Source organism: Metarhizium album (assembly GCF_000804445.1).
Source record: "Metarhizium album ARSEF 1941 chromosome Unknown scaffold_47, whole genome shotgun sequence".
Taxonomy (NCBI): Eukaryota; Fungi; Ascomycota; class Sordariomycetes; order Hypocreales; family Clavicipitaceae; genus Metarhizium; species Metarhizium album.
Window position 1 is genome coordinate 28,632 of NW_024467621.1, and position 26,862 is coordinate 55,493.

General features: G+C 51.1%; 10 protein-coding genes across 10 annotated transcripts; 7 read left to right on the forward strand and 3 right to left on the reverse strand.

The window, feature by feature from the left end:
* Positions 1-2,183, forward strand: MAM_08216 (Cupredoxin; the record flags this gene model as incomplete). The annotated part of the gene is made up of 6 exons (XM_040827014.1): positions 1-192; positions 253-308; positions 410-538; positions 599-769; positions 852-980; positions 1,052-2,183. 6 exons carry the CDS (start codon positions 1-3, stop codon positions 2,181-2,183), a joined length of 1,809 nt encoding a protein of 602 aa, XP_040674975.1.
* Positions 2,184-3,332: 1,149 nt separating this feature from the next.
* Positions 3,333-5,234, reverse strand: MAM_08217 (ATP-dependent RNA helicase dbp3; the record flags this gene model as incomplete). The annotated part of the gene is made up of 3 exons (XM_040827015.1): positions 3,333-3,486; positions 3,559-3,671; positions 3,732-5,234. 3 exons carry the CDS (start codon positions 5,232-5,234, stop codon positions 3,333-3,335), a joined length of 1,770 nt encoding a protein of 589 aa, XP_040674976.1.
* A 485-nt stretch (positions 5,235-5,719) lies between these two features.
* Positions 5,720-6,834, forward strand: MAM_08218 (uncharacterized protein; the record flags this gene model as incomplete). The annotated part of the gene is made up of 4 exons (XM_040827016.1): positions 5,720-5,793; positions 5,868-6,156; positions 6,243-6,351; positions 6,419-6,834. The coding sequence occupies 4 exons, from the start codon at positions 5,720-5,722 to the stop codon at positions 6,832-6,834; spliced, it is 888 nt and encodes a 295-aa protein (XP_040674977.1).
* Positions 6,835-7,556: 722 nt separating this feature from the next.
* Positions 7,557-8,684, forward strand: MAM_08219 (DNA-binding HORMA; the record flags this gene model as incomplete). Its single annotated transcript, XM_040827017.1, has 5 exons — positions 7,557-7,649; positions 7,729-7,754; positions 7,830-7,868; positions 7,953-8,196; positions 8,322-8,684. 5 exons carry the CDS (start codon positions 7,557-7,559, stop codon positions 8,682-8,684), a joined length of 765 nt encoding a protein of 254 aa, XP_040674978.1.
* Positions 8,685-9,149: 465 nt separating this feature from the next.
* MAM_08220 (ubiquitin carboxyl-terminal hydrolase 14) lies at positions 9,150-11,331 on the reverse strand (the record flags this gene model as incomplete). The annotated part of the gene is made up of 2 exons (XM_040827018.1): positions 9,150-9,309; positions 9,386-11,331. 2 exons carry the CDS (start codon positions 11,329-11,331, stop codon positions 9,150-9,152), a joined length of 2,106 nt encoding a protein of 701 aa, XP_040674979.1.
* A 2,245-nt stretch (positions 11,332-13,576) lies between these two features.
* On the forward strand, positions 13,577-15,442 carry MAM_08221 (Sugar/inositol transporter; the record flags this gene model as incomplete). Its single annotated transcript, XM_040827019.1, has 4 exons — positions 13,577-14,281; positions 14,359-14,722; positions 14,796-14,860; positions 14,930-15,442. 4 exons carry the CDS (start codon positions 13,577-13,579, stop codon positions 15,440-15,442), a joined length of 1,647 nt encoding a protein of 548 aa, XP_040674980.1.
* A 1,268-nt stretch (positions 15,443-16,710) lies between these two features.
* On the forward strand, positions 16,711-18,263 carry MAM_08222 (acetolactate synthase; the record flags this gene model as incomplete). Its single annotated transcript, XM_040827020.1, has 3 exons — positions 16,711-17,248; positions 17,335-18,033; positions 18,130-18,263. 3 exons carry the CDS (start codon positions 16,711-16,713, stop codon positions 18,261-18,263), a joined length of 1,371 nt encoding a protein of 456 aa, XP_040674981.1.
* A 1,658-nt stretch (positions 18,264-19,921) lies between these two features.
* On the forward strand, positions 19,922-20,959 carry MAM_08223 (endo-N-acetyl-beta-D-glucosaminidase precursor; the record flags this gene model as incomplete). The annotated part of the gene is made up of 1 exon (XM_040827021.1): positions 19,922-20,959. One exon carries the CDS (start codon positions 19,922-19,924, stop codon positions 20,957-20,959), a length of 1,038 nt encoding a protein of 345 aa, XP_040674982.1.
* Positions 20,960-23,060: 2,101 nt separating this feature from the next.
* MAM_08224 (DNA-binding protein) lies at positions 23,061-23,540 on the forward strand (the record flags this gene model as incomplete). Its single annotated transcript, XM_040827022.1, has 1 exon — positions 23,061-23,540. The coding sequence occupies one exon, from the start codon at positions 23,061-23,063 to the stop codon at positions 23,538-23,540; it is 480 nt and encodes a 159-aa protein (XP_040674983.1).
* Positions 23,541-23,633: 93 nt separating this feature from the next.
* On the reverse strand, positions 23,634-24,330 carry MAM_08225 (uncharacterized protein; the record flags this gene model as incomplete). Its single annotated transcript, XM_040827023.1, has 2 exons — positions 23,634-24,235; positions 24,282-24,330. 2 exons carry the CDS (start codon positions 24,328-24,330, stop codon positions 23,634-23,636), a joined length of 651 nt encoding a protein of 216 aa, XP_040674984.1.
* Positions 24,331-26,862: the final 2,532 nt, after the last annotated feature.

The following is a 26,862-nucleotide window of genomic DNA, read 5'->3' on the forward strand; positions in this document are numbered from 1 at the left end:
ATGGATCATTTCGCGCGCGTGTCGCTAGTGGCGGCTTTACTGTACACTAATACTTGGGCAAAAACCGTGCGGGAGACGCTGCGGATCACTTGGGAGGAGGGTGCTCCGAATGGGCAGCAGAGAGAGCTCATTTACATCAATGGGCGGTTTCCTGGTCCAAACCTTGTATGGGATGAGGACGACGATGTCGAAGTAGGTGGTTTCTCGTTTGTTTCGGTTTACATCGCGGTATTAACGACAGCCGCCTCATAGGTGACGGTTATCAATGACATGACCCAAAGTGTTACTGTCCATTGGCATGGCCTTGAGTATGTTGAATTGCTTCCGAGCAGTGGAAACGTTTACCTGACACAGGACTCGGCTCCAGACAAAAAAATACTCCTTGGTCTGACGGCACGCCCGGTCTTAGCCAACGACCTATCCAGCCCGGGGACAGTTTTGTCCACAAATTCAAGGCATTTCCACCGGGCAATCATTGGTATCACTCTCATCAAAAGATGTCGCTGGTTGATGGGCTTTACGGAGCAGTTCACGTCCGGTTGGTTGCACCAGCACCTTTGCACCTTTTGTCAACAGCTACTAAATATCCAGCGCCCAGGCCAAAAGGTGATCGCAAAGGACTGTGGAGTCAGATAAGCCAGGACGACAAGGACATTGAGGCCATGGAAAAGGCCGCGTGTGACCCCGAATATCTAGTCGTTTCAGATTGGAGCCAGTATACGTCCGACGAATACTGGAAAATTTCAAACGATTCCGGCCTTCCCGTATTGTATGCCCATTTCGCAATTGCCTTTTTCTCTCCCTCCGCCCGGCCTATTTATGCTTGTTATTCTGACTCGACATTTCAAAAGTTGTCTTGATAGTATCCTGGTCAATGGCAAAGGGGAGGTTTACTGTCCGGGCCAGAAATTCCTCCAAGGGGAGCTTGCTCCGGGCGTGCTTGATGCTTTCCCCCCAGGTACCGAGGTATCAGATAAAGGGTATGCAAGTAGTTGTCTCGGACCATGACTCCCTTGTCGAGTAGAGATGACGCTGACCGGTATGTGGCTAGATGTTTCTCGCCGGCTCTTGACCGAATCAAAGGTGGTCCTTGGAACATGACTGAACGCCCGGATCTGATACCACCACACGTCGAAACTGGCTGCGTTGCATCTAGGCATGAAAATGAAACCATTGTCGTTGATCCAGGAAGGAACAACGGCTGGGTGAGCATGCACATTGTAGCTGCTGCGACCATCGCTCAGATTGCCATTTCCTTCGATTCACATAAGTTTTGGCTGTATGAGGTTGACGGAAACTATGTCAACCCCAGAGAGTATTTCTCAGCAATCATTTCTGCTGGAGAAACCTTCTCCATCATGATGAAACTTGACCAGGAACCCGGCAGATATACCGTGCGCATACCCAACACCGGGGCGTCGCAGGTATTCAGTGCCTTTGCCGAAATGGTGTACAAGGGACACGAGGAAAATGACAAGAAGCTGGGGGAGGCCCGTCTGTCCTACGGTGGAGTCCCAACCTCACCAGAAATAAAGAACAATTCATACTTTCCATGGAAGCTGGATACAGACCACATGTCGCCATGGCCTCCAAGCACACCCCGACCAGGCAACGCTGACGAGGAGCATCTCCTGGTGCTCGGCCGCGTTGGCAGTCCCAACAATCACACCATGAACGCCAAATACCTGTACCCGCTTGGCTTCCGAGATGAGGAGCCTCTGCTCTTTTATCCCAACGCAACGCTTGGCACTGAGAATGAGGGCCTACTGCTTCGCACTAGAAATGCGTCTTGGGTTGATCTCATCATGCAAGTTTCTACCTTGGCTGGCGATGAAGTAGCCTTTAAGCATTTCATACATAAACACGGCGGCAAGACCTGGCGAATTGGCTTCGGAACGGGCGTCTGGAACTACTCCAGTGTACAAGAAGCCATTCAAGCTCGCCCCAACGACTTCAACTTGGAGACCCCGGGCTTTCGCGACACATGGATCACCGCTCCCTCAGCCAGCGGCGAGAAACACTGGAGTGTTCTCAGGTACTATGTGGACAATCCGGGACCATGGCTCCTTCACTGCCACATTGAGCTTCACTTGATGGGTGGAATGGGCATGGTCATTATGGATGGTGTAGATGCCTGGCCTGACCAATTGCCTGAGCAATACCGGCTGGGTAAACGCCTCTAGGTGCATGTGCATCGGGCCAGTGGCATGCAGTGCCTTTTCTTCTCTTTTATTGCCTTCCGTTTCTTTTCCCTTGTGTCCTCCAAGTCCAATGTCAAGACGATGGTGCCTGCTGGTCGTCCTTGACCATCAACGGTTCAACACATGCCGTCAGCGACTCACTTGGATTCTGTAGATCCTCGACAGTCTGCCTGGCGCAAAGGAACTTGGACGAAAGTGCCGCTAGAAAACGGCTACGAGCGAGAAACACTTGTATAGAAACGCAAGCAACTTGAAGGTTTATTTACACCCAGCTACGTGGTTAAGGCCTACTCGTACATGTAACATAGTTTTGTCGCGACTCTACAGACTTGATCGGGAATTTGCAGAGCCTCTTTAGATTGATTTCCCCTCCGGAGGGCCTTCTGCGATTTTTTTTTACTTTTTTTTTTCCGCCGTGCGGCGCGGCGCTGTTTCGCGATGTCGTTGGAGTAAATAAATGCTCTGCTGTTGTGGTGTTTGTGAGGTGCGGGTCGAAGGTGGGGCCGCCCTTGGACTGGGGGGCCAATTGGACTACGACCGTCGTCGATGCACAAAGATGCGTGCTGGCAGCCTGGCATCCTGTAGACTAAAATGCCGAGTTGGGCTTAGTCAGACCTTGCGCAAAAGAAGGCTGCCGCGGTGGCGCGGTGGCGCAGCAATCGACTCGCGAAATTTGAAGCTCAACTTCATCATCTGCTCCCAATTACCGCAAGCAGCACCCCTGTACGCTCATGGCTTGAAATAATTGCTTGGCCATCTCGGCCTAAATCTGCTCCACCCGCGCCTGGTTCAACAGATCGTCCATTCAACAGTGGCGGTCCAAATAGACTTCCTACTCCCACAGTCATGACACTTGCAACGTGTGTATGCCGCGCTCTTTCGGTGGCTGGTTCCTCTAAAAGGTCCATGTGTATATATATGCCTATAACTTTTCAAGCAACAGGTAAGGCTGCTGCCGTACGTCATGCAATCACCCGGCGCGTTGGGATATATAAGATTTGATGGCGTTTCAGGCGGCGCCGGTTCATCCGTCCGTCGTCCACGCGAGGCCACCAATGAAGGATGCCCATGGACACACAACGCAAAACAAGCCACGATGCCGTCAAGGCGCGTAACTGACCGACAAAATTCTTAGTCAAAGGTAATTTTTGTCGCCTTTTGCGTCATGTCTACTTCCTTGAAGAATGACCCGTACATGTCGTGGGGCTTTTTCTTCACAGTCGTGCCAAACTTGAGGAGTTCTTCGGGGACGGACTGATTAGCGCCCCTGAGAATATTGACCAAGCTGCACGGACACGGGTTAGATGAGGCGGATTTGACCCCCAAGCTTTCGTACGAGTTGAACTCTACAACTTACGAGCCCGAGTGCGCCTTGTCCTGCACTGTAAATAACGTGTGAGCCTCGCCAGTGTTTCCCGCACGGCCGGTACGACCAATTCGGTGGACATAGTCCTCAATGGTCAAGGGGAACTAGTAGTAGCCACGGTTAGGAAATCGCTCCCGCAGTCCCCATATGGATCATCGACCTACAGTAACGTTGATTACTAGCTTGACCTCGGGAATATCCAACCCGCGCGCAGCGACGTCGGTCGCGACAAGCACGGGAGTCTCGCCCGACTTGAAGGCTTCCAGGCTGCGCGTTCGCTGCTCTTGCTTCAAGTCGCCGTGTATGCCGCCAACGCGAACGCCCTTGCGGCTGAGGAGATTTTCCACGCGGGTGGCCTCCTTTTTGTACAGGCAAAAGACGAGGATGCGGTCGTTCTTGTGCCTGCCCTGCTGATGTTGTTTCAAAATCTGTAGCAGCCGAAACTCCTTGTCCTTTGGGTCAACCACCTCAACCCTTTGAGTGATCCGGCTGTTGGCTTGCAGTTCAACGGAGCCATTCTCGGTCTCTTTGCCACCTGAACCAATAGTGATCTTGACAGGGTCAACCATAAAGGTGGAAGCCAGGGCTTGAACGGACTGTGGCCAAGTGGCAGTGAACATAAGAGTCTGCCTCCTCTCTCGGCCGGCACAAGCACCCAAAATGTGCCTGATGTCGTCCTCGAAACCTTTGTCGAGCATGCGATCAGCCTCGTCGAGAACGGCAAATTGACAGCAACTCAAATCGACAGTGCCGTCGGACATGAAGTCCCTCAACCGGCCAGGAGTGGCCACAATAATGTCGGCGCCTCGGTTGACCGTTGCCCGTTGTTCGTCCTTGGATGAGCCTCCATACAAGCAGACGCACTTCAACGCGGCCAACGCGGCCAACGAAGCGAGCTGCGCATGTGTCTGCATTGCTAGCTCACGTGTGGGCGAGACAACGACTGCCTTGGTTCCCTTTCTGCCCATGGCTGAGACGGACTCAACGCAAGGCAGAGCAAAAGCCATTGTCTTGCCTGAGCCTGTCTCTGCAACACCGACGACGTCTCTGCCGGAAAGCGTAGAGGGCCATGACGCAGCCTGAATGGGAGTGGGCGTCTTGAATTTGGCAAAAGGCGACGGACTTTTCTCGAGCAAGTTGGTCGAAGGGAGGTGGTGGAACTCCGTGACGGGGCGAAGGTCTGATGTCTCCCTCCGAGGATCCGTAATGGTAATCTGGTTCGTAGACATGAAGGCATCGATGTCGACCTGGGGAACGTTGGACAGACTAATTGTTTGCACATATGACCCGGGGTCGGCAGCCCCTTCCGTATTTGAAGCTGTCTTGTGACTCTTAGCCTTGCTTGGATCCCCAACAGGCGTTTTTGTTGGAGTAGTCTCTTGCAGTTCCTGTGCCTCTTTCTGCTTGCGCTCCTTCTTCTCCTTCTTCTTGGCCTTCTTCTCAGCCTTGCGTTGGCTTTCGCGATCGCTTTCGGTTAAGTCGTGGCTTGTGGCGTCGGAATTTTCAGACTTGCGCTTCTTGTGCTTTTTTTCTTTCTTGCCCTTGTCCTTCTTCTCGTTCCTCCTCTTCATGTTGGATTCGGACACGTCGTCACCATTGTAGACCTTGGGCTTCTTGCTGGGGCGCGAAGACTCATCTTCTGCAATGCTATGTTTTGTGGCAGCCATTTCAATTGAATAAGGCAACGCAAAATATCGTCGAGCCGTCGGGGGGAGGAAGTAATCGTGCCGCCGTGAGTGCGGCCGGGTAGAGGATCGGTGGGCTGGGAAAATTTATCTTATCGATACGAAACGACGCAGCCAACGGGCATTGCGTGTGGGAAAGTAATGTGGGCCCCCGGCTGTAACGCGGTGGGGCCGGCAGGCTGGGGGCAGCCGTTGGTCAGATCCAGTGATGCTTCGGCTCGACGCGACACGACGACTGCGAGACTCGGACCTTCAATCTTAGGTCGTAGAGCGCGTCCCCTTTGGCCTTTGGCTTCCGCACTGCAAACCGCTTGTGGGGGGACGTAACTGACTGACGGGCTTCATTTGCCATTCTCGTCCATACAACACCCCCAAGTCACAATCTCGAATCCCGAGCACCGAGTAACTACTGTTCCAGACTTTTGTCTCGGCCGAAGCACCGCCTCGGCCCCTTGCCGCGAGCTGCCATGACTTCAGAACCTGCGCCGCATGCGAATGAGGCAACCGAGGAGAGCATGCGCGATTTGGTGGGGGTTTTTTTGTCAGTGCCGTGCTTTGTTCCCGTGAAATGGCCACTGGCCTTTGATAAGTCGACACGGCTGCGAATTCTGACAGTTCAACTGCGCCAATCAGGAAGAAAAACTACAGTAAAGGAGAACTTGCTTTGAAGCATGCCGTCGGGCTCGGTAGGCAGCCCAACGCCGTGCCTGTCACAGATCCGGTGCTTGACGGACCACCACGGCCCGTCGAGGTCGGATGGCATCCCGTGGGCGGTCTGGCGGGCAAGTGGTTCGCTGAGCAGACGGGTCTGGGCAGGATGATTGCCGACAAGGCTAACAAGTATCCGGATCCGACGCAGCACTGGGCCGTGCTTGTTGGCGAGTATGCTCACCAGCTGTGGATGGTACGTCTGCGGCCCCTCGATAGAACAGACCCAAAAGCCATGACGGAGCCGTGTCGGAGCCCCTGGCTCACCAAATGAGCCAACAGGACGAGAATTTCGACGTCATTTACACGAATGAGAAGATAAACCGCGGGGAGTGGCGCACATTTCGCGTCGGCGAAACGCGCTTTAATGATGATGCTACGCGGCGAGCTGGTATGTTTGCTTGGTGTCCCGCCATCATCACTCTCACATGTCAACAAATTAACAAGACTCTCCCAAGGTGAGTCTGTTATTGAGGCCATCAGAGAGAAACAGCCGGGGTACAATCTCATCACCAATAATTGTCAAACATACGCCCTGCAGCTCCTCGACGCCATCAAAGTCGGTTCAAAGAAGGAATTTGGCACAACGTTGGCCGTATATGAGAGACTGATTGGTCCTGGAAAGGTCAAAGATCTTTTCGTCGACGTCCAGCCGGCTGAAAGTCAGCCCATAGATGGCGAACATCCCCAGGAGAATACGGTTTCCATGGCGCAGCAAGTGATGCATGATAATACGGCCCAGCTTGATACCAAAGCCCTGGAAGAAGATGGGACCAGTACAGGCGATGGCGCTAGAGACAGGAGCTTGGATCAAGACCAGGGCGAGGAGAATATTCAGAAGCGCAACTTCTTTGCGCGCCTGCTGAAGAAGTAGGGCAGCTTTCCATAAACACTGGGAGGTGAAATCCCGCGCATCGTATGCAGCCGCATGAACGTCCATATTTTGAAAGCGGTGAAGTTTGGTCTTGGAATACATCACCCTTTCCCACTGGACATGGTACGCCGTATCGACAAGTTGTAAATGCAGACATGGAAGGTGCCTATCTGGGCACATATTAAACCAACCGCCTGTTGTTCACGCAAGGGCGTGGCTGGAATCCAATCACACGTGTCATGCTTCAAACTTGGCCAACTGTGATGTGGTGTAGGGTGGCGATATACCTTGAACGTGTTACAGAAACAAAGAGCTACCATAGGTACAACATGCTTTCTGAAAAAACGACACAAGCTGCCGTGATGGAACCGATACCGTGGGAAAGATGCGCCTATTCTTGCACAAGGTACCTAGTGAACTTGTACTTGCACGACGACTCCCCAACGAGAATTGGCGTATGGGACCCCACAATTGGTTTGGTTCGTGGAATCGAGACCCCCACGTCAACGTCAAGGAAGCTCAGCCTAGTCCTACCACAAATTCATCCAGTCATCACATCAATTCCACAACAGCCAGTCCAAGGGGGAAAAAGGGAGAGGAGCACAAACAAACGCAGAAACAGACGAGACTCTCCTTCCGAACTCTCCCAGCTGGCCTATCCCTCCAGCGCCGTCGCCGGCACCACGCGCACCACGGATTGGGCTGCCCTTGCGCGCATCAAAATGTCGTCCAAGGAACGACGACCGAGGGAAAAGGACAAGGACAAGGTGCACAAGCTCTCGCTCAAGGGCAGCTCTAGACTCGTCGCCGAGTTTGTACGTCTCCTTCTCCCACACAATGCGCGGCCTGCTCCTCCCCCCATCAGACAGCTAACCCTTTCACCATTCCGTCTAGTTCCAATACTCGATACACTCGATCCTGTAGGTCGAGCCGTCCTCTCTTTGGACATGACAACCCGACCGTCTGTTGCGTCAAAACTAACGGCATACATACAGATTCCAACGGGGCGTCTACCCGGCCGAAGACTTCACCGCGTACGTCTGCCAGCTTGCCACGACGGGGCCTCCATAATCCAAGGATACGTACAACCATGCTAATGCGCAAGCTCGCGTCCCCAGCGTCAAGAAATATGGTCTCAACATGCTCGGTACGCCCCAATGGTCTCCTGAATCCCCAGTTGCCGTCGTCGTGAAGCTAAACCCTCGGTGCTGCACAGTCTCGGCCGACGACCAAGTCAAGGCATACATCAAGAAAATCATGAGCCAGCTCGACAAATGGATGGTAGGCGGCAAGATATCCAAGCTCGTCATCGTCATTACGGACAAGGATACCGGAGAGCATGTCGAGCGTTGGCAGTTCGATGTAGGTCCTCGAGCCTGACCCGGCCCGGCCCGGCGGCGGCACAGAGACTTGCTTTCCACGACGTCTCAAAGCGCCCTTCATCCTTCAAACATCGTGGCTGACAACAACCCGCGCATCCTGACTAGGTTCAAATCTCTCAAAACGCAGCAAAGTCAAAGTCCAAATCATGCCCCAAGCCCACCGATCAGGAAAACGTTGCGCCATCGGCAGCAGGAGCAGTAGCCACAGAGAAGAGCGAAGCCGAGATCCAGTCCGAAATCGCCGCTATTTTTCGCCAGATTACGGCCTCTGTCACATTCCTACCACAACTGAGTGGCGACTGCACCTTCAATGTACTTGTCTACGCGGATGCAGACAGCGACGTTCCCATTGAATGGGGGGATTCCGATGCCAAGGAGATTGCGCACGGCGAACACGTCCAGCTGCGGGGGTTCAGCACCGCAAATCATCGTGTGGATACACTCGTCAGCTACAGGCTGGGAGACTAGAAATGGAGTACAACGGCAAGCGAACTGAAGCATGCACCAGTGTGAGACGACACGTATCCGTGGGCCGAGCGTAATTAGGCCTTGATGTGCCTCTGGAAATGAAACAGGACGAACGAAAGCGCATTAGAAGCATGGCTAGCGCATGAAGATGAAAAGTCGCAATTGGCTTCTCTGGGCTTCTACAAACAGTTAGTGTGCCCGGGTGCGAGTAGTCCCTGAAAACATGTGTCCTGGACCAGCCAAAATGTCCCACAATGTCGTCGAATTCGTTCAACCATGCCACGGCATCCTCCCTTCCTCGTCACTGCTCGTCATCCACAACCCCTAACCCGTGCATTCAAATCCCTCGGCGTCATGAAGCCGACAATCTTTGTCCTCGCTTACACCAGTCCAAATGCTGCCAAGTCCAGTTTTCTGTGGGCAAATGAATCATCTACAACGCCGTCTAGTTCTACAAGCCCTGCATTAGACATCCTCCCTTGGAACTCTCTTGAAAAAATAAACGTACGCAAACTTGCGCATCTCATCAAAGTCGGTTGCCTTGACGACCTTCTCGTCATTGAAGAGTACCCAACTAGGAGGCTGGGTGCCCTCCAACTGTTTTCGTATAAAGGCGACATAATGACTACGTATCTCGTCTAGTCAGAAAAGCCCGGGAAGAAAGAATAATCAATCAAAGTAACCAGCAAGGCACAACTTACCCAGCGTGTATGCTCGTTCCCTTGTGGCACACAATAGATTGAAGTTGGAACTGCGCGGGAACCGTAGCACGTCCAGGCGACTCGTTGGAATGAGCTCGCTCGCTAAAACCGGCGCCCTCGCCTTCAAAAATGCCTTGATCATCCGGATGGCTAAAGAGCCACTCGACAGCCCGCTCAACATCACCGCCAGTCTCCTTCAGTGCCTTCTTAGCCTGTGGAGCGCCGAAGCCCATGGCACCGAGCATCTCCATCTTTTCGGGATCGGCAGTGTCGCCGCCGGTTTCTCCACCTGGGATGCCAAGGTTGAGAGGAGCGTCAATATCAGGATCGTCAATGTGCCTGAAGAGCCACTCCATGGCCGCATTGGCGTCCGAATTCCCAGTGGCATGCAAGGCTTTCTCGCAGCGATTGAGTGGGAATCCCATGCCTTCCAGCTGCGCCAATGCAGCGGCGTCGGGAGCAAATGCGGGAGTCTTGCTTTCTGGCTCCTTTGGCAGTTGTTGTTCATCGGGCTGCAAGCCCTTTGACAAGTATTCGTCAAGCAAGAAGGGCTCATCAGGTACCACAACGGGTACATCAACCTTGACCGGAACCCAATTTATCACCGTCATCTTCCGGGCATTCACGACCAAAATCTCGGGAAATGTCTTGAACAGTGATTGCTTGCTGAAACCGTCGTTACTTCCACAGCTTGGGCATGTCAGTTCGACCTTTTCAGCTGTCGCCAAGTCGTCGAGGCACTGTTTGAGTGTGACTGGCCTGTACAGGTCTGGGGGCTGTTGAGGCTCTTCTGCTGCACGTACTTGCTCCAGCAGGGGAACGTCGATAAAGATGCTGTCCTGCTCATTGCTAGTATATCGCACTTTTTCGCATCTGAGACACTGCAGCCTTTGTTCCAGGACAAATCTAAATGCTGCGGTTGGATCCTTGAGATGGCCGGGGTGCTGCGATCTAGTAATGAGCTTGAACAGATGCTGAAGAAGTTCGAATGCATCTTGCTGTCTCATGGTCGAAAATTCCTCATGACCACGTCCAATCAGATGCTTAAGCATGGCCGGTGCCAGTCCCTTTTGGTGGTGAGCCTGTGAATTTGTGGACGGGTCGGCATCAGGCTTAGAATAGCGACCAGACCACAGGCCGTCTCCCATCTTTCGCAGCTGGGTTTCCAGGTCAGTCGCAGGGTCTTCGACAATAGGCAAATCATCATTTGGCCGAAAATAACGCTGGCGAAATGCTGGCATGTCGAAAAGGCATTGAGTGACGCTTGCCAAATAGCAACTGTTGCCCAGGTTCTTTAGACCAGTTAGGCCTGGCCCAAACAATGGCTCCAGCTTCTTTCCGTCTTCTGTGGTCGTAGCGAAGTCCCATTTGAGGTTTTGTTCGATTTGCATCTCCGTCAAGCTCTTTTCCGTCTTTTGTCTTTCGGCCAGTCTGATTCCCCAATGAGCCAGGTGCTGGCCCAACATGTCGTCGATGCGTTCATCGTCACACTTGTAGCAGTAAATGTCAGCAGTGCCTTCGGGTGTAATAGAACCCAGTTTCACGGCTACGCCATGGCCGGAGTCTGTAGAATGAGCGAGCGCATGAGAATTTCCACCCACTCCCCCTAACTGCTTGCGGCCGCAGCCCAGATTGCCACACTCGAGGCACAACCAGAGATTTTCCCGCAAGTCGCACCCTGAGCAGTGACCGAGCTCACCCTGTTCAATTTGGCGTGATTCCTGCTGCTGCATAAGCAAGACATGCTCGCAGCTCGTGAGTTCTTGCTCCCAGGCCTTCACTTCTTCTTTGCGAGAGAAGGTGTTGGCCTTGATGACACCATTCACCACTGGTGCAAGCTTTGCGTGTGTAATATCGAGTTCGGTATCGCAGTCGAGGCATTTTGCAGCAAGGGCGGTATCATATCTATCCTCGTCTAACTCGGCGGCAATGGCAAGCTTGGACATTTTGGGGGCGGGTTCATCCCGAACGACGATTTTCCGGGTCCGGCGAATGTTGAGTGACAGCGGATGGCTTCGGAGGCTGCTGTGAAGTTTTGAATGGCGGCGGTTACCGGCGCAACCGCCGTTGAAGCACTGAAGGCAAACATCGAGGCCGGCGGGTTCATCCTATGGGAAATGCGATCAGGACAAGCTTACTTGACCGATGACGACGTCGATGCAGCCGGCACGGATTGAAGGGCCACACAAGCAAACATACTATGGAGTCAAAGCACTGGGTACAGTCTTCACGATACACAGACTGGGAGAGAGTCGGTGGAGCGAGCGCTGCGGAAAAAACAACAATCCATGTCAGTTTCATAAATTGGTGAAGATCTACGTAAGTCACATGCCAACAGGCGGAAAGGAGAGCAGCTCACCAAGAGACTCGAGATGCGGGCAAGACATGGCGATACTGAAGGCTCATGCGTCAAGAGAGCAAGACTTGGAAGGAGCTATTGCAAGGCCAATTCAACGACTGCTATAGGGCACCAGCAATAGAAGAATAAAGGGGGCGAGTCGCAGAGATGACAACAGACGGGTGACGATGCAAAACACAGAGAGCAGGCAAAAACCAGGCGGAGAGCAAGGCGGGGTGCAGGGGGAGAGCTGTCTGTCACTTGCCTCGTGTGCTTCGTGTGCTTCGTGTGGGGCTCGGCCCCAATGACGGCAGGCCAGGCACGTTCAGCACCCGAAGCATGAACCAGAACGGGCTAGCGCGCGCAGACGGCATCACCGATCAGGGTTGGGGTTATCAGGCCTGGGGATGGCTCATTCTCAACTTTGACTTGATCTGGAGCCTTTTCCATCGATCCGTTTGTTTGTTCGATGTGTGACGGATGACTTGAACTCGCACTTGGGTCTCAGGACCGCATTTATTAGTTTACACGGAGCTTGTGGTCAACAAAGCCTCAACTACATGACTAGCTGCAATGCACAAAGATTGCAGCCATCACGACGCCCTCGTAGGCCACTCGTAGGGCACCTACAGACAAAGGACCCCCTTGATGCCTCACTAATCCGGGTCGGGTTACTCACAAAGGCATTTTCTTGTTCAGACAGCCCTTGTTGGTGGGGCCCTTCAGATCGAGGAACTAAGGGCCTTGAAGACCATACGATATCATATGTGAATCCAGTCTTTTCCTCCAAGCCATGCTCCCTGTGACAAGCCCTGGTAGCTTGTACGGTCTTGGGTCATAATATGAATAGACTTTTACCCGGTTGACTCAACTACAAGGGCAAGCCAAGCGGTATGCAATCATGATTGAACTAGCCATGCCTAGTGACCGTTTCGCGCACAAGTAATGATTTTGTAAACGGAGCATAGCTAGTTACTAGTGTGTAGGGGGCAGATTGTATGTACAGAGCTATGAAAAGGGCACAAGATCCTGTACACTGCTTGAGTTATATGAGATTTGCTGTATAAGTAAAAGATGAAAACTTTTGCTCTTTGACATATTGCTACTGTGGCTTCTATCTTATAAATTTGTTTAAAACGTATTTTATAAGCTCACAAGCTCGTATTGTAATTAGCCCTAATTTTTGTGGCTAGCTCTTGTTACAATTATCGTGAAATGGTAGGTAGTTGGGTCGACCAGGGCCTCCCGATGGGGGATTGCTTCCGATCAAACCAGCTTCCGAGCCCATATAAGCATGAAGTGGGAGTGTTGCGCGCATGTAGCGGCCAAAGAAGGGGCCAAATCTCGGCATCGTGCACCACAAGCAACCAGTCGTACTGTCACTCCCGAGTCATGACGGAAGGCGAGTCTACAACCATGCCAACCCTCGTCGAACAGCTTTTATACGAGTCGCCATTGGCTCCCCGCATATTGACTAGTTGTGTGGCAGGAAATCGATCCACTGGATTGCTGCCATCTCCCGCATCCCCGGGCCCGCAGATGCTGCTCTGCTTCCAAGTTCCAGCATCATTCCGGAAGTAGCCCATCGCTAACGCCGCCCACGGCCAGACATGTCCTGATAGAACTAGTCTAGAAGCGGCGAATGCCCGACCGACCGACACACAATCATCGTCGGTTCAAGTCGATTGCGGAGATCCCGCTCCCAGGCGTTTCCTGCGTGGGCGCTGGGCAAGTGTTGTCGACAAATGGTCCCAGGTTGACAACGTCCTCGACTCTTTGCATCACGCGTCATATTCGCAGCCATCGTCGACTCGGCTTCTTGCTTTGGCAACGGCAACTGCCTACATCACACCATGCCAGCCGCCACCGCAGATGCCCTTGTTTCCACCAAGACACCAGACGCCCACCATGTCGGACACGACGACTATGGCATCGATGAAGCGCTGCCATCCCGCGCCTTGGGGATTGAGCAGACGCGTGACATCACAGAGGCGGAGCACGACTTGGGCTTTTGGCAAGCCGTAAAGATGTACCCCCAAGCCACCTTCTGGTCCATGTTCTTCTGCGTTGCCGTTGTCATGGCTGGCTTCGACGCTCAAATCATCACGTCCTTTTACGCCCTGCCCGCATTTCAGCGCAAATATGGCGACTGGGTTGGGGATCACTACGAGGTCGCCGCGCCTTGGCAGACGGGTCTGGGCATGGGCAATCCCATCGGTCAAGCCGTTGGGGCTCTCGCCAGCAGTTTCCCGTTGCAGTATCTCGGGCGCCGCAAGACTCTTGGTCTATGCTGCATCTGGTCCATCTGTTTCATCTTTGTCCAGTTTTTCGCCACGTCTATCGGCATGCTCTGTGCAGGGGAGGTGCTAGGAGGCCTTGCCTATGGATTTTACGTTGTCATCGCACCCACGTACGCCTCTGAAATATGCCCCGTCACGCTTCGAGGCTTTCTTACAACGTCTGTCAACCTAGCCTTTGTTATTGGGCAGTTCATCGCCCAAGGCTGTGCCGCCGGGGTCGAGACAAGGCTGGATGAATGGGCCTACAAGGTCCCCTTTGTAAGTTGGCAAAACAGGAAAACGTTTACATTCCGTGACAACACTAACCTAGTTTCTACAACGACGTACTCAAATAGGCTGTCCAATGGGTATGGCCTGTTGTCTTGCTTTCAGGGCTTCCCCTTGCTCCAGAAAGCCCATATTGGCTCGTCCGCCGCGGGAGAAGGGAAGAAGCCCGCAAGGCGTTGCTGAAGCTCACATCCAGCACATGTCGCCCAGACATTGACAAGCTTCTGGTTGGAATAGAGCAAACCGACCTCCTGGAGCGGGAGTACGAGACTGAAACGACTTACCGCGACTGCTTCAAAGGCGTCAGCCTTGTCCGCACCGAGATATCTGTCATGGTCTATTTGATCCAAGTGATTGGCGGGAATCCCCTCATTGGCTATGCGAACTACTTCTTCGAGCGGGCCGGGTTGAGTCCCTCGGACTCGTTCAAAAGTAATGGCGACCCGTGCTGCTGTGGACTGTTCTGTTTGCTTCGAATCATGCGCTAACAGCACATCATGTTCAGTGGGTGTCGGCAACACGGCTCTGGGATTTATTGGCACGGTCATTTCTTGGCCTTTGATGAACTTTGTAAGTTGCCTTTGTCTTCACATGTTTTCCCCGTTCAAGCAGACGCCGATGCTAACTTGGAAACTTCAGTTCAATCTAGGCCGAAGGACCATTTACACTTCGGGGATGGTTGTCATGACCACCCTTCTCTTCGTGATTGGCTTCTTGAGCATACCAAAAAACAATACGGGAGCTATATGGGCCATGGCGTCCTTAATGGACATCTGGACCTTTGTATACCAAATGACCGTCGGACCGATTTGCTTTGTTGTCATTTCAGAGATATCAGCCACTAGGTTGCGCGAGCGCACCATAGCTATCGCAACAGCGGTTCAGGCGTGCGCCAGCATCGTTTTCACAGTCGCAATGCCCTACATGCTCAATTCGAATGAAGCCGATTGGGGAGGGAAAGCCGGGTTTCTCTTCGGAGCCATCAGCGTTGTTTGCCTGGTTTGGTGCTATTTCCGCCTACCAGAAAGCCGAAACAGGACGTATGAGGAGTTGGACATTCTCTTTCAGCGGCGCATTCCAGCCCGCCAGTTCAGGAATTACGATTTGTTGGCCGAGGCAGAAGCGCCTTTTGATGATGCCGAGGGGTTCTAAGGATTGGTGTATTCGTACCGGGCACGAAGAATCACTCCCATCTTTATAATAAAAATTGCGTCTTTTGTTAGCGTAAGCACCACACCTGAATTGACTTCAAATATCGGGCGTCTTTTGTCAGAAGAGCCCAAGAAATTGAACCTCCCTAGCACCTAAATTCTCACGTTCGTCCCCGTGTCGGAGACGAGAAGTAGTATCAAACTACTCTTTATACATTATCCCCTTTGTATTTGAAGTAAACCGTACAATTCATCCAGTCTGCGCAAGGCTTGCGCGAGGTCCATCAGGCCACTTAGTATGTCATAGCAATCATAGCAAGTGCAAAGAGTAAAGCCCGAAAAGGCGTCTTGGCTTATCTATGGCAACACCAGGTACAATGTATGCTCAAATAGTTCACCCCTTTCCCCTGCCCCCGGCAATGGTTCTTGTCACACTTCTGTACATCTATCTTGACCTGCAGTCGCCCTTGGCTTTGGTGGCAACCCTCCGGGGTCGCAAGATTTGGAGGGCATGGAGATGGATTTTTTTTATTAAAGGTTTCATCTGTCACACGTAAAGAGGGGCTCATATTTGATTCCGCTCAATAATATCCGAGACCGGCTGCCTATGCACAAAGGCCGCAGATATCACAAAGTATCACAGTGGCATCACGAGCCCACGTTAGGCTGTAGGTGCTAATGATTCGGGCGTAACGAGCAACGTGCCGGCCAGTCCGGCCGGAAACAATTCCGAGTCGACACCGGAGCAGGAGGGGAAACCACAGCAAAGCCGTCTTTAGCCTGTCAGCCTTGGGCTTCACAACCCCGGTCGTAATCCGACCCGGCTACGGAGACCGGCTGATGTGCTGCCGGGGGGGACAATCCAACTAGTAGGCCGGAGAAGCAGCGGTCCGGATAGAAGCAGTGCCCCGTCCGGAACGCTCGCATTGCGCGTCGTTCATCACGACAGAAACATCGTCTTTTAGTTCTTGTCGCCGTGAACGCGCTACTGGCAGGCGGTCTCATCATGTACACGGCGTTATTTGCTTCCTTCGACGCCCTTTGCGGGGCTGGAGCAATCTACTGCTTCGTAAACTTGGGTTCAGACCACCCGAGCATCATCGAAGCAATGCTCAAGGGCCAAAGGGAGAGAGGGGTGCCCGTTTCCCGCGGGTCGTGACTTGCCCGAGCGAGGGAAGACCGTGTCGCGACTACAGTGGCTTAGACTCTCGAGACAACAAACAGGCTGGAGAGTCGAGACTAACACGTCTTTCCATCTAGATGGTGGCAATGTCAATGGCAGACGGGTTCGCCCGCGTGACAGGCAAGCCGCAGTGTGTCATAGTCCATGTGGATGTCGGCACGCAGGCCTTGGGCGTCGCCGTTCACAACGCGTCCGTTGGTCGCGCTCCGGTCCTTGTTTTTGCGGGCATGTCGCCTTGCACGCTCGAGGGCGAGCTGCGTAGTTCCTGGACAGAGCATATTCATTGGCTTCAGGATGTCCCTGACCAAAAGGTCGTGGTTGGACAGTACTGCAGGTACGCGGCAGAAATCAAGACGGGAGCAAACATCAAACAAATAGTCAACCGTGCACTTCAGTTTGCTACCAGCGGTCCCCAAGGCCCAGTATACCTCTGCGCAGCCAGGGAAGTCCTGGAAGCCGACCTCGAGGCGTATGAGATCCAACAGGATCAGTGGGATGCCGTGGAGTTGGGAGGCTTTTCGCAAAAGTGCGCCGACAGAATTGCCCGAGCCTTGGCCCGAGCCGACAGACCTCTTCTTGTCACGGGAAATTCGGGCCGCAACCTGCACCGGCTGCCTTGGTCCGGTTGGCCGGTACCGTGAAGGCTCTTGGAGTTTTGGATAGAGCGGGCAGTGACGTGTGTTTTCCTGCCAACCATCCGGCTTGGTTAGGCATGAGAGTAGGGGCGCACGCGGCTATTAAGGAAGCAGATGTCATCTTGGTCCTGGACTGTGATGTGCCCTGGATCCCGACTAGATGTCGCCCGAGAAAAGAGGCCACGATATTCTACATCGACGTAGACCCTCTCAAGCAGCAAATGCCGCTCTTTTATATCGCGTCTCAGGCACAGTATCGAGCAGATGCCCTGACTGCCGTGGAACAGATCCTCCAGATGCTCACAACGGGTCAAGCAGCCGAAATGCTTGGTCAAAGGGACACTGCGGCGGCTGAAGAGTTGCGAAGTGCTTCATATACCAAGTTGCTGTCACAGATCTCGCGCGCAGCTAGGCCTTTTGCAGACGGCACGTTTGGCACGGATTATTTGAGCAGTCTTCTCCGTCGGGTTTGCCCTGAAGAGACAATATGGGCAGTGGAAGCCGTGACAAACGCAACCTTTATCCATGACAACATCCAGCCTTCAATTCCCGGATCATGGATCAATTGCGGTGGCGGCGGTCTGGGCTGGTCTGGCGGCGGTGCGTTGGGCATCAAACTCGCAACGGATTCCGAGGCTGGCGGAAGTGGAAAGGGGAAATTTGTCTGCCAAATAGTAGGCGACGGCACCTATCTCTTCTCCGTACCAGGAAGCGTATACTGGATATCGAAGCGATATAAGATTCCGGTATTGACTATCGTTCTGAACAATGACGGTGAGCTGCAACTTGACACTGTTTGAACCAGCTCGGACTGATAATAAAAACAGGCTGGAATGCGCCACGGAAATCATTACTTGTTGGTTCATCCAGACGGCGAGGCGGCAACAGCGACAAACAAGGACATCAACATTTCCTTTTCTCCTTGTCCCGACGACGCGGGTATCGCTGCCGCCGCGGGGGCGGCGACATTCACCCCTTCAGGGCGAGCGGTGCGAACGAACTAGAGTCGATACTTCGACAAGCTGTTGCAAAGGTCTTGGAAGGGCAGACGGCCGTGGTAGACTGCAAGGTGATGCTAGACTGCTAATGGGTGAAGGACGGGGCTTTTGGACGAGCTGGACACACATATGCTCGAGCTGAACTCGAGAGACAATTTCACGTTTCCAACCCTCTTGTGAGATCAGACCAACCAGTCCATGAGCCTGGGCCCTTGACTAGTCTAGCTATGTGCTTTCATACGTCGTCTTGCTTGGAAAGTACATGAAAGGCGGAGACACGGCCATCAAGGGTCGTCGCGTTGCCTCAATCAAAGGGTTATGAGGGAAGCCATTTGAAGGGAGGGCCAACGCCTCCTTTGAGGGTCAGGGTCTAAGGCTTGGGGTAAGCTTATTAGTTATCATCAGCGCCGTTTTGTCTTGGCTGCTTTTTTTCCCGCGACGGCAAGAAATACCGGCGCAGGAGCTGAAAAACTGTGCAAAAACCGCCCGCCCGCCTTCGTTAGACTCACGCACCCAAGGGCCATGATTGTCTTTAAACGCCTGCTGCAACAAGATGGTTTCCAGCCCTGGAGACGCGCACGGCGATATGTACTTACGGGGACGAACTTGAACTTTCGTGCTTGGACGCCGACGCTAGTCGTATTTCGGCAGGCAAAAAGGGTAACACGACGGTCAAGAGGACGACTCCAGCACCCCATTTTCGGTGGAAAGCGCATGATGGAAATCCCATCATCAGCAACTATGCCTTGATTGAGGTGTGGAAGCAGCAGCCAGACGAGGACGCTATCTGCCGCAGCGGTGGCCCGCGTGAACAACGACACATGATGCGGTGCTCTCACCACATGACACATGACATGACTGCATGCATTCTAGATAGGCCAAGGCCAAGACCGAGTCTTAGTTGAACAACTCACCCAGTCTCAGCCCAGCAAGCCGCCGATCCCTGCCGAGCGTGCCAGGGCGTCAGTTGCCGAGTTGGCCTGACGTGACTATTGCTTTTTTGCCTAGTGCAACTATATCCCTCATTTTTAAGTCTCCCTGCTTTGTTTCCTTTTTTCGAGGAAGAAGAGAAAAGAAAAACTAGAACAGACAAAAGGGAAAGGCGAAAACAATCAGCCCCCAACGGCCCAGAAATCTTGACTTTCACCCCCAGGATGAAGCCATAGGCATGTTGAACCACGGTCACCGGGGCCGTTGCAGTCTGTTGGAAGTGTCAGCTTTCCTCCACATGTTTCAACCGCCTCGCCTACTTGTTCAAGACACAGACAGACAATCAGTCGTTGACCTGTGCGTGCTCGACGCTCATGACCTGCCGTGCCACTTGGCAAGGGGGAAGGTGGGGAGCCGTTGCTTTCGCCCTCGAGACGATTGTACTGGTTATTTCGGGAATGAGGCGAGCAAGACAGTCGACGGGCGAGATGGCAGCAAAAGGGATAAAGTCTCGCGGCGCCCCTTGCAGCCTTGCGAGCACTTCTTCATTGCACGGCGAATAGCAGGACTGGTATGTCCGGTCCCTTGGCGTCTTTTGTTTTGTTTTGTCTTGTTTTTTCAGCAGATTCGACTTTGTATTATACGTCATTCCTCTTGAGCACAATCCTTACCGGCGGTGCCTTGAATCCATCGCCGGCATGTGGCTCACGTGTTGTTTGATCGCAGCTCTAGCGATGGTGTCTCTTGGATCCCCTATTGATCAAGTCGCTCGAGCAGTCACCCGACTTCCTCGTCTAATCGTCTATTTTCAAACAACACACGACGCCAGCGGAATGCCCATCTCCATGCTTCCACTGGTCACTGAAAAAGGCATTGCGCTCACTCACCTCATTGTGTGCTCGCTACATGTCAACGAAAATGGCCAAATCCATCTGAACGACTACCAGCCCGACGACCCCAGGTTCTACACGCTCTGGAACGAGACCGAAGTCATGAAGAATGCTGGTGTCAAGGTCATGGGCATGGTCGGCGGCGCGGCCCCAGGTTCATTCACCTCGGGCACACTTGACGGCGACGAGGCCACTTTCGACAAGTATTACCGTCAGCTGCGCCGTGTAATTCGTAACTTCAAGCTGCAGGGCTTAGACATTGACGTTGAACAACCCATGAGCCAGGCCGGTATTGACCGCCTCGTGGACAGGCTTCGGTCTGACTTTGGACGCGGCTTTACTGTCACACTGACGCCAGTGGCTTCTGCTCTTTCAGACGGAGGAAACCTCAGCGGCTTCGATTACAAGCTTCTCGACGCGCGCAAAAGGTCCAAGATCGACTTCTACAACGGTCAGTTCTATAGCGGCTTCGGCGACATGTCGACAACCGCCGACTACGACAGGATCGTATCAAACGGATTCTCCCCGTCTCGCCTGGTCGCCGGACAGCTCACTTCCCCGCGCAATGGTTTTGGATACATCCCGTATCAGCAGCTCAATGCGACGGTCATTTCTCTGAGGAGCAAATACAAAGAGATTGGAGGCGTCATGGGCTGGGAATACTTCAATAGTGCCCCTGGCGCCACCGAGGAACCCTGGAAATGGGCGCAAATCATGACGCAAATCCTAAGGCCTAATTCTGTTCCTAGTCTCACCATCTCTAGGGACATTGCGCAGAAACTGGCCACGGCATTTAGTGACAGTACCAAGTCCCATCGTTTGTGGACAAATGGGACTGGTGGTGCTTTGGGTACTGACTACCACGCCATGATCAATGTATAATGTATTCGTCTGGACATCTTAGACTTTTACAATACTCTATGTTATTGCCACGTATCAGCGCCTAGCGAAGTGCTTGTAATCTAATTAATGAACATACTCTATGGATTAAGTACTACTACTACTTAGTTAACTTTTGCATTTATGACTACAGATGTAAGGTTAGCGATTTAGTACAGGGAGCGCGAGATGACCTGCCCCTGTTAACAACTATTTGTGTTCTTACCGTCGATACTGACATTTTGTGTTGCGCTTGTTACTAACTTCCTAGCATACAGGAAAGGGCTAGATAACTTAATCACGTATTATAACGGGAAATATTTAAACTCCTAGCCTCTATTATAAACAAGACAATATAGCTTTATCTGCTTGTACTGTTATACTTTTAGTAATTTACTAAGTTTTAAGTGTGACTCTTTAGATAGACTTCTATAACATTATATTCTATATAGTGCCCTAAAGGCTAATGCCTAGAAAGTCTCTAAGGTGGAGAGCTATAGCTGCGTAAAACTTATTCCTCTATTCTATTGCATATAGCAACCCTTTAGCAAGTGCCTATAGTAGTTAAGATATTAAGTTTTTGCAGAATAGTTAAAGTAGATAAGCCTCCTATAGTTGCTTTATTTTTGCCGCAGTAATCTTTATCTATCTTAAATATAGAAGACTATATTATAGTAGGCTAGACTATTAGTATTCTAAGTTAGTATTAGTTAAGGTACTTGCTGTTATATTTATAGCTACTTTATTTTATTAGCTATAAGACGTAAAATATTGCAGCCTTACGTAAATGCATTAGGAGGTATTATAAGCCTAGCATTATAATATAATGTCTAAGCTAGGCAAAGTACAACTATTCTACTAGCTTGCTGCTCTTATAAAACATACTATATTGCGATTAGAGCATAATTAGCATAGAGAGTGTCTGCATTATAAATAGCAGCTGCCTACTAAAAGCTATAACTAGTGCCACTAGAGGGCAAAAAGCTACTTTAGTCTTAGAAAGGAGAAGGCATAAAGTTTAGTTGGATTTATTTTTAATAAGGCAGCTGTTAATTATTTACAATTAAAGTGCTGCGGAGGGTTGATCACACCTACCGTTATGACCTTAAGTTGTTCTTCTACGTTCTCCTCTGGATGTATCCACGTTGCTCATGGAGCAATAGGTGTAGTTGTGGCGGAGAAAACTACCTAAAGATAGCCTGTTGTAGAGATAGGAAATTGGCAGCTTTAAGTATATTGCAGCTGCTAAAGAAGGCGATATATCTGCAAATGTGCTTAAGAGAATTTTAGGGAAATTCCTAGAAGTATTTAATATCGTTAAGCCTCTTTGTCTGAAGATTAGGAAGATCCTCCTTCCCCTAGCCAAGGACGAAAGAATGACCTTTAGAGCCCCTGCAGGACAATTCAGTCAACTGAACAGGCTCGTTATGCATCGAACGAAAGAAGAATCGAAAGCTCTGTGACAGCTGGCTAACGGTTGCTGTCTCAACGCTCAGGGGTTTTGTGGCGAGGCTTTCACTTGGTGGCGCTATCCGACCAATTCAAGCACGAGTTGAGCACGGGCTAAGCAAATTAGCCAATTAGAAGAGGTTTTATGCTCAATTCTTTCTGACTGAAAAGAACGCCCTCCGGGCTGAATTACCTACTTTTTTAGTAAATGAAAAGTACTATTTAACTGATATTATTTGATTGGCCTGTAACCCCTAGAACAGGGTACCCACAAAGTGCTCGACTTTTAAAGAGATAGTCCAACTTGGACGGTAACTACCTAGGTAACTGGTTGTTATAAATTGCGGTGGCTTGCCATAATGGCTGTGCATTATAGCGGTCAAGCCACAGATGTAGGTGGTTCACGTGACGTCCACCAATTTCCTCGCCAGAACGCAACACAGCGGCCTCTCGAAGACCTGTAAGATACACAACGCCTTCAAAGGTCATTATGTTTCCGGGTCCAAGTCCGCTGAAACTGCGGGCATCTTTCAATCGGCTTCGAAGATGCTCTTGCCGCCGAAAACTTCTCCTTCGTCTTCTTTGGCCATCTCCGTGGCACTTCCAAGTGCCTGTGCAGCTCTCTCTGACGGAGCTCCAGAACACCGGAGATCAAATGTCTTCATCTCGACAGCCAGACATTCTCCAACTCTATTATATACCTCTATTTCGAGTACGAGACACGCCTCTCCGCTCCCTATATCGACTCTACGAGGACCTCTGCTCTAAGAACATTATCATGATGAGCTACGAATGCGACTACTACTTCTATCATGCTGAGGCACGTTGGCAGCTATGTCGTATCCCTGATCCTATGGAGCCGGACCCTACGAGGTACGCATTACTGGCTAGCTTCGCCGAAGCCCTCGTCTCTGCTTTCAATTGGAGGCTGGAGCTTGGATTGCAACGTGATGGCACCCAGATTGAGGGCCAGGATCCAATGAAGGTTCCGCTCGAAACAGCACCTCAATGGGCAAGCAAAGTGCGTCCTCTAGCAGAGAAGCTGGATTTGCGGCCCCACGATGAGAATAGCTCTGATCCAATATTTCTGCAGAGAAATATTCTGGCATCGACGGGCTATTTATTCTGTGTGTGATGGACGCGTGTGTCATGCTATATGTCCCAATCGGAAAGCATTTCCGCTGAAGGCTTAGCATAGGACTAGGCCTTGTAATGTCTTCCTAGCTAATTAATTTTCAAGGAGTTGAGATACAGCATACCCAAACCGAGTAACAAAAGCCTCAGCGACTTGTTTGATCGCTGCATCATCCAAAGGGGTGTAGACGATCGTATTCCAAGACTTCACAAGTTCATAAGAGAGAGGGCCGCCGTTCTGCTGTACCATCTGAGCCGGGATCTCCACAGCGTCACTCACGTCAATATGCCGACGCTCAGATCCAATCCTCTTCAACTTTCGGGCTAGCGACCACTCCCATTTCGCCGCGTAAATAATCAAGTTCGTTCCTTGCCAAAGAACAACACCCTGAGCAATAGAATCATAGAAGAGATGTCGCTTAGTCTCTCCTACCGCAAATACTTCCATGCGAGAATTAATCCATTTTTCAACGAGTCCTCGCTTTTGCGCCACCGCTGAGATGGCTTTTTGCAGCTTTTCTTTTACTTTTGTGACATTCTTGGTGTCCGGATCGATGATGTAGTCGATATCTTGCGTTGAATTGCGATTGTGGAAGAGGGTGACAGCCACAAAACCTCCTGCACTAAGAAGCTTGATTGGAGCAGCCGCTCGGAGATTCTTGGATTTGGCTATCTCGGAGTCCAATGCAAGAAGTGCTGCTAACAATTAGTACAAGGTTCAGGCATCCGAATGCTGACGCACCCTGGTGGAAGTCTTCGGTGGAGAATGTGACTCCGCGGCCTGAAGTCATCTTGATCATTTATCATAGCGATAATGTTCGTCTGAGCTGGAGAGGGGGTGCCTGCCTTAAATATGCGAGCAGAAAATAAACCGCTGTCATCCTTGAGTACCGGCCACGCTTTTATGGTAGTTAAAGCCGTGGTGGCGTGCAGGGTATTGGCGATTGCTTCCCGCTGGCCAAACCCTCTTGGCCTGGGCACCTGCAGTCAACGCCAGTTCGGTACAAGGCGAGGTCGTAGGCAAATGTGTTTTGGTACTCCGTACATTGTCCATTTTTTATTGAGCTAGTTCGGATGCCATGCACTGGGACGCCATAGAACTAATACGCCCATACCACTGTGGAGGCGGGAAGCTATTTTTGCGCATAATAATAACAAATTCAACATCTGCACGAGTAATACCATAAAACTTTTGCTGCACCGCTTCCCAAGTCTTATTCTTTCCAGCGTGAAGTAGTTGTAAATGCTGGTTGGCCGAGGCTCTTCGCGAATGGACCGGGCGATTCGCGAATTCAGTACTTTCGTGACTGGCCCGGAACATATGCTTGGCCGCTTGTCTGACAGCCGCACGCCATTGAACTGCCTCTCGAATGGCACCACTTGTATTTGTCGATGCGACTGCTATACTTCTCTTCGGATATCGTCACGATATCTATCCATGGTGTCTCACCCTATGGCGGGTCTACACATTATGCTACACGCGATATTAAGTTGTGAATATTGCAACAGTGGAGATTCGAGATCCAGCCGTATGGATCAATACCCTCCCCAGTTCCTCTATCCAAGGAGGTGTGAGTCGATCGAATTCGACGAGTTCAGGGCTCTCTGCACTATGCTGTTGTCTCCACATATGTTGGATTTAGAGCCCAAAATATCTCCCATCGTTTGCCTCTCTGTAAGGGTGCAGTGTGCATTTGAAACTGGACGCTGTGAGATCTCTCCAAGTGCCAACGAAATACTACAACCTATAGCGACAATACATTCCATCCGCGTGTATTCGTGCTAACTTTTAAATTCACATTTTTCGTATTCTAAATAACAGTGTGTCAACATTGAACTATATGTTTGGAGCTTTATTCTACGACCTTGTGAGCAGATTTCTCCTCGTACACTGCTCTCACAATAACGCGATTCACCGAAGTGGCAAGAGTACGATGGCGTTTGCTATACAGTGATATTGTCCGGATCCTGACAAAGTTCGCTCCCAGCTAACCTGTTCATGCGTCCCTACAAGTTTCGATAACGACATTATCGTATTCCGGGGCAAGTGTTGAAGCTTAAACTATCTGGACCTCCTTCCACCTCTTCGATTTACCTTTGCCCCTCTTGGTTGGCCTATGTCTGGCAACTAAGTCCGGATAGAGGGCTTGCACTGGAAGTTCCCACTCCTCCATGCATCCTAGAAAGCCTGTCAAGTAGCTTGTCTTGCCATTCTGTACCCTTACGCGCTTTACATGAGCGCCTTCGTGAAATCCCGTGAAGGCTTTTGTTTCGAAATCCTTTTGAAGGTCTTTATTAATGTCCACTTCCTCCTTGAATCCACTTCCATTATTCCACCTCAAGTAGAACCAGACTTTGCCCCTGTGACGCCATTTTCTGAGTAAGCGGTCAACAAAGTACTGATTATCGTGCGCTAATTCATTCTCTGTTGCTTTTCCTAAAATCTCTGCTCCACCTTTCTGATGCCCACAGCCATCAACTTTAAAACTAGACGAAATTATTGAGGGGGTCTGCACCTCAAGTTCTGTGGGATGTTTAGGCAAGAGCATTGGGTCAATCGCAATCTCTTTCTCAATACCGAAGACTGTTGGTATATCGTCAGCCTCTGACAGAGCGCAGCCCTCATCCTTCATGTCCATCTTGTCGACTTCAAAGTGTACCTCTGATGGTGGAGTTTCTGCGGCGTATATGCTATCCTCCTCCCATATACAGCTATCAGTTGTGCTAAATTGTGATGATGAGTCGGTTATGCCTTCGTCGGTCCCACACTGCCGCTCCGGTGATGTGCGCAGACATGATACCTCTAGTGGGCTGCTGTTTTTAATGCATTATATATATATAAAATATAACTTTATATTTAATTTATCTTTATATAAGCTATTTTATATAGCTAGATTAAATAAAGTATTAAAGTTTTATATTAGTCTGCCTTTAGACTTTAGCTTATCTAACTTTAAGTTATCTATATTTAAAGAAAATAGTATAAATAATACACATATAAAAGTTAGGCAGTTAAGGTAGGCAGATAGAGAACTTTATATACAAAACTTTTCTATAGATAACGAAGCTTAATAGGGTACTAGTCCAGCAAACAACACTAATGTACAGTCAGCAGATCTGTGTGCGTACATTTTTAGCTCAGGGAAAGCAGGAAGAAGTTCAGGTCAGCTCAGGTCAGCTCAGTGAGCACTCAGTGAGCACTCAGGAAGCTCACTTTGGCTCAGTGAGCAACGAGTGATTTAACGCCTGAGTTGGTGTGGCTTATAGCGGCGGTGCGGGCCGTCTGGATTAACGTTCTGTTACAGAAAGAACATGCGGAAGAA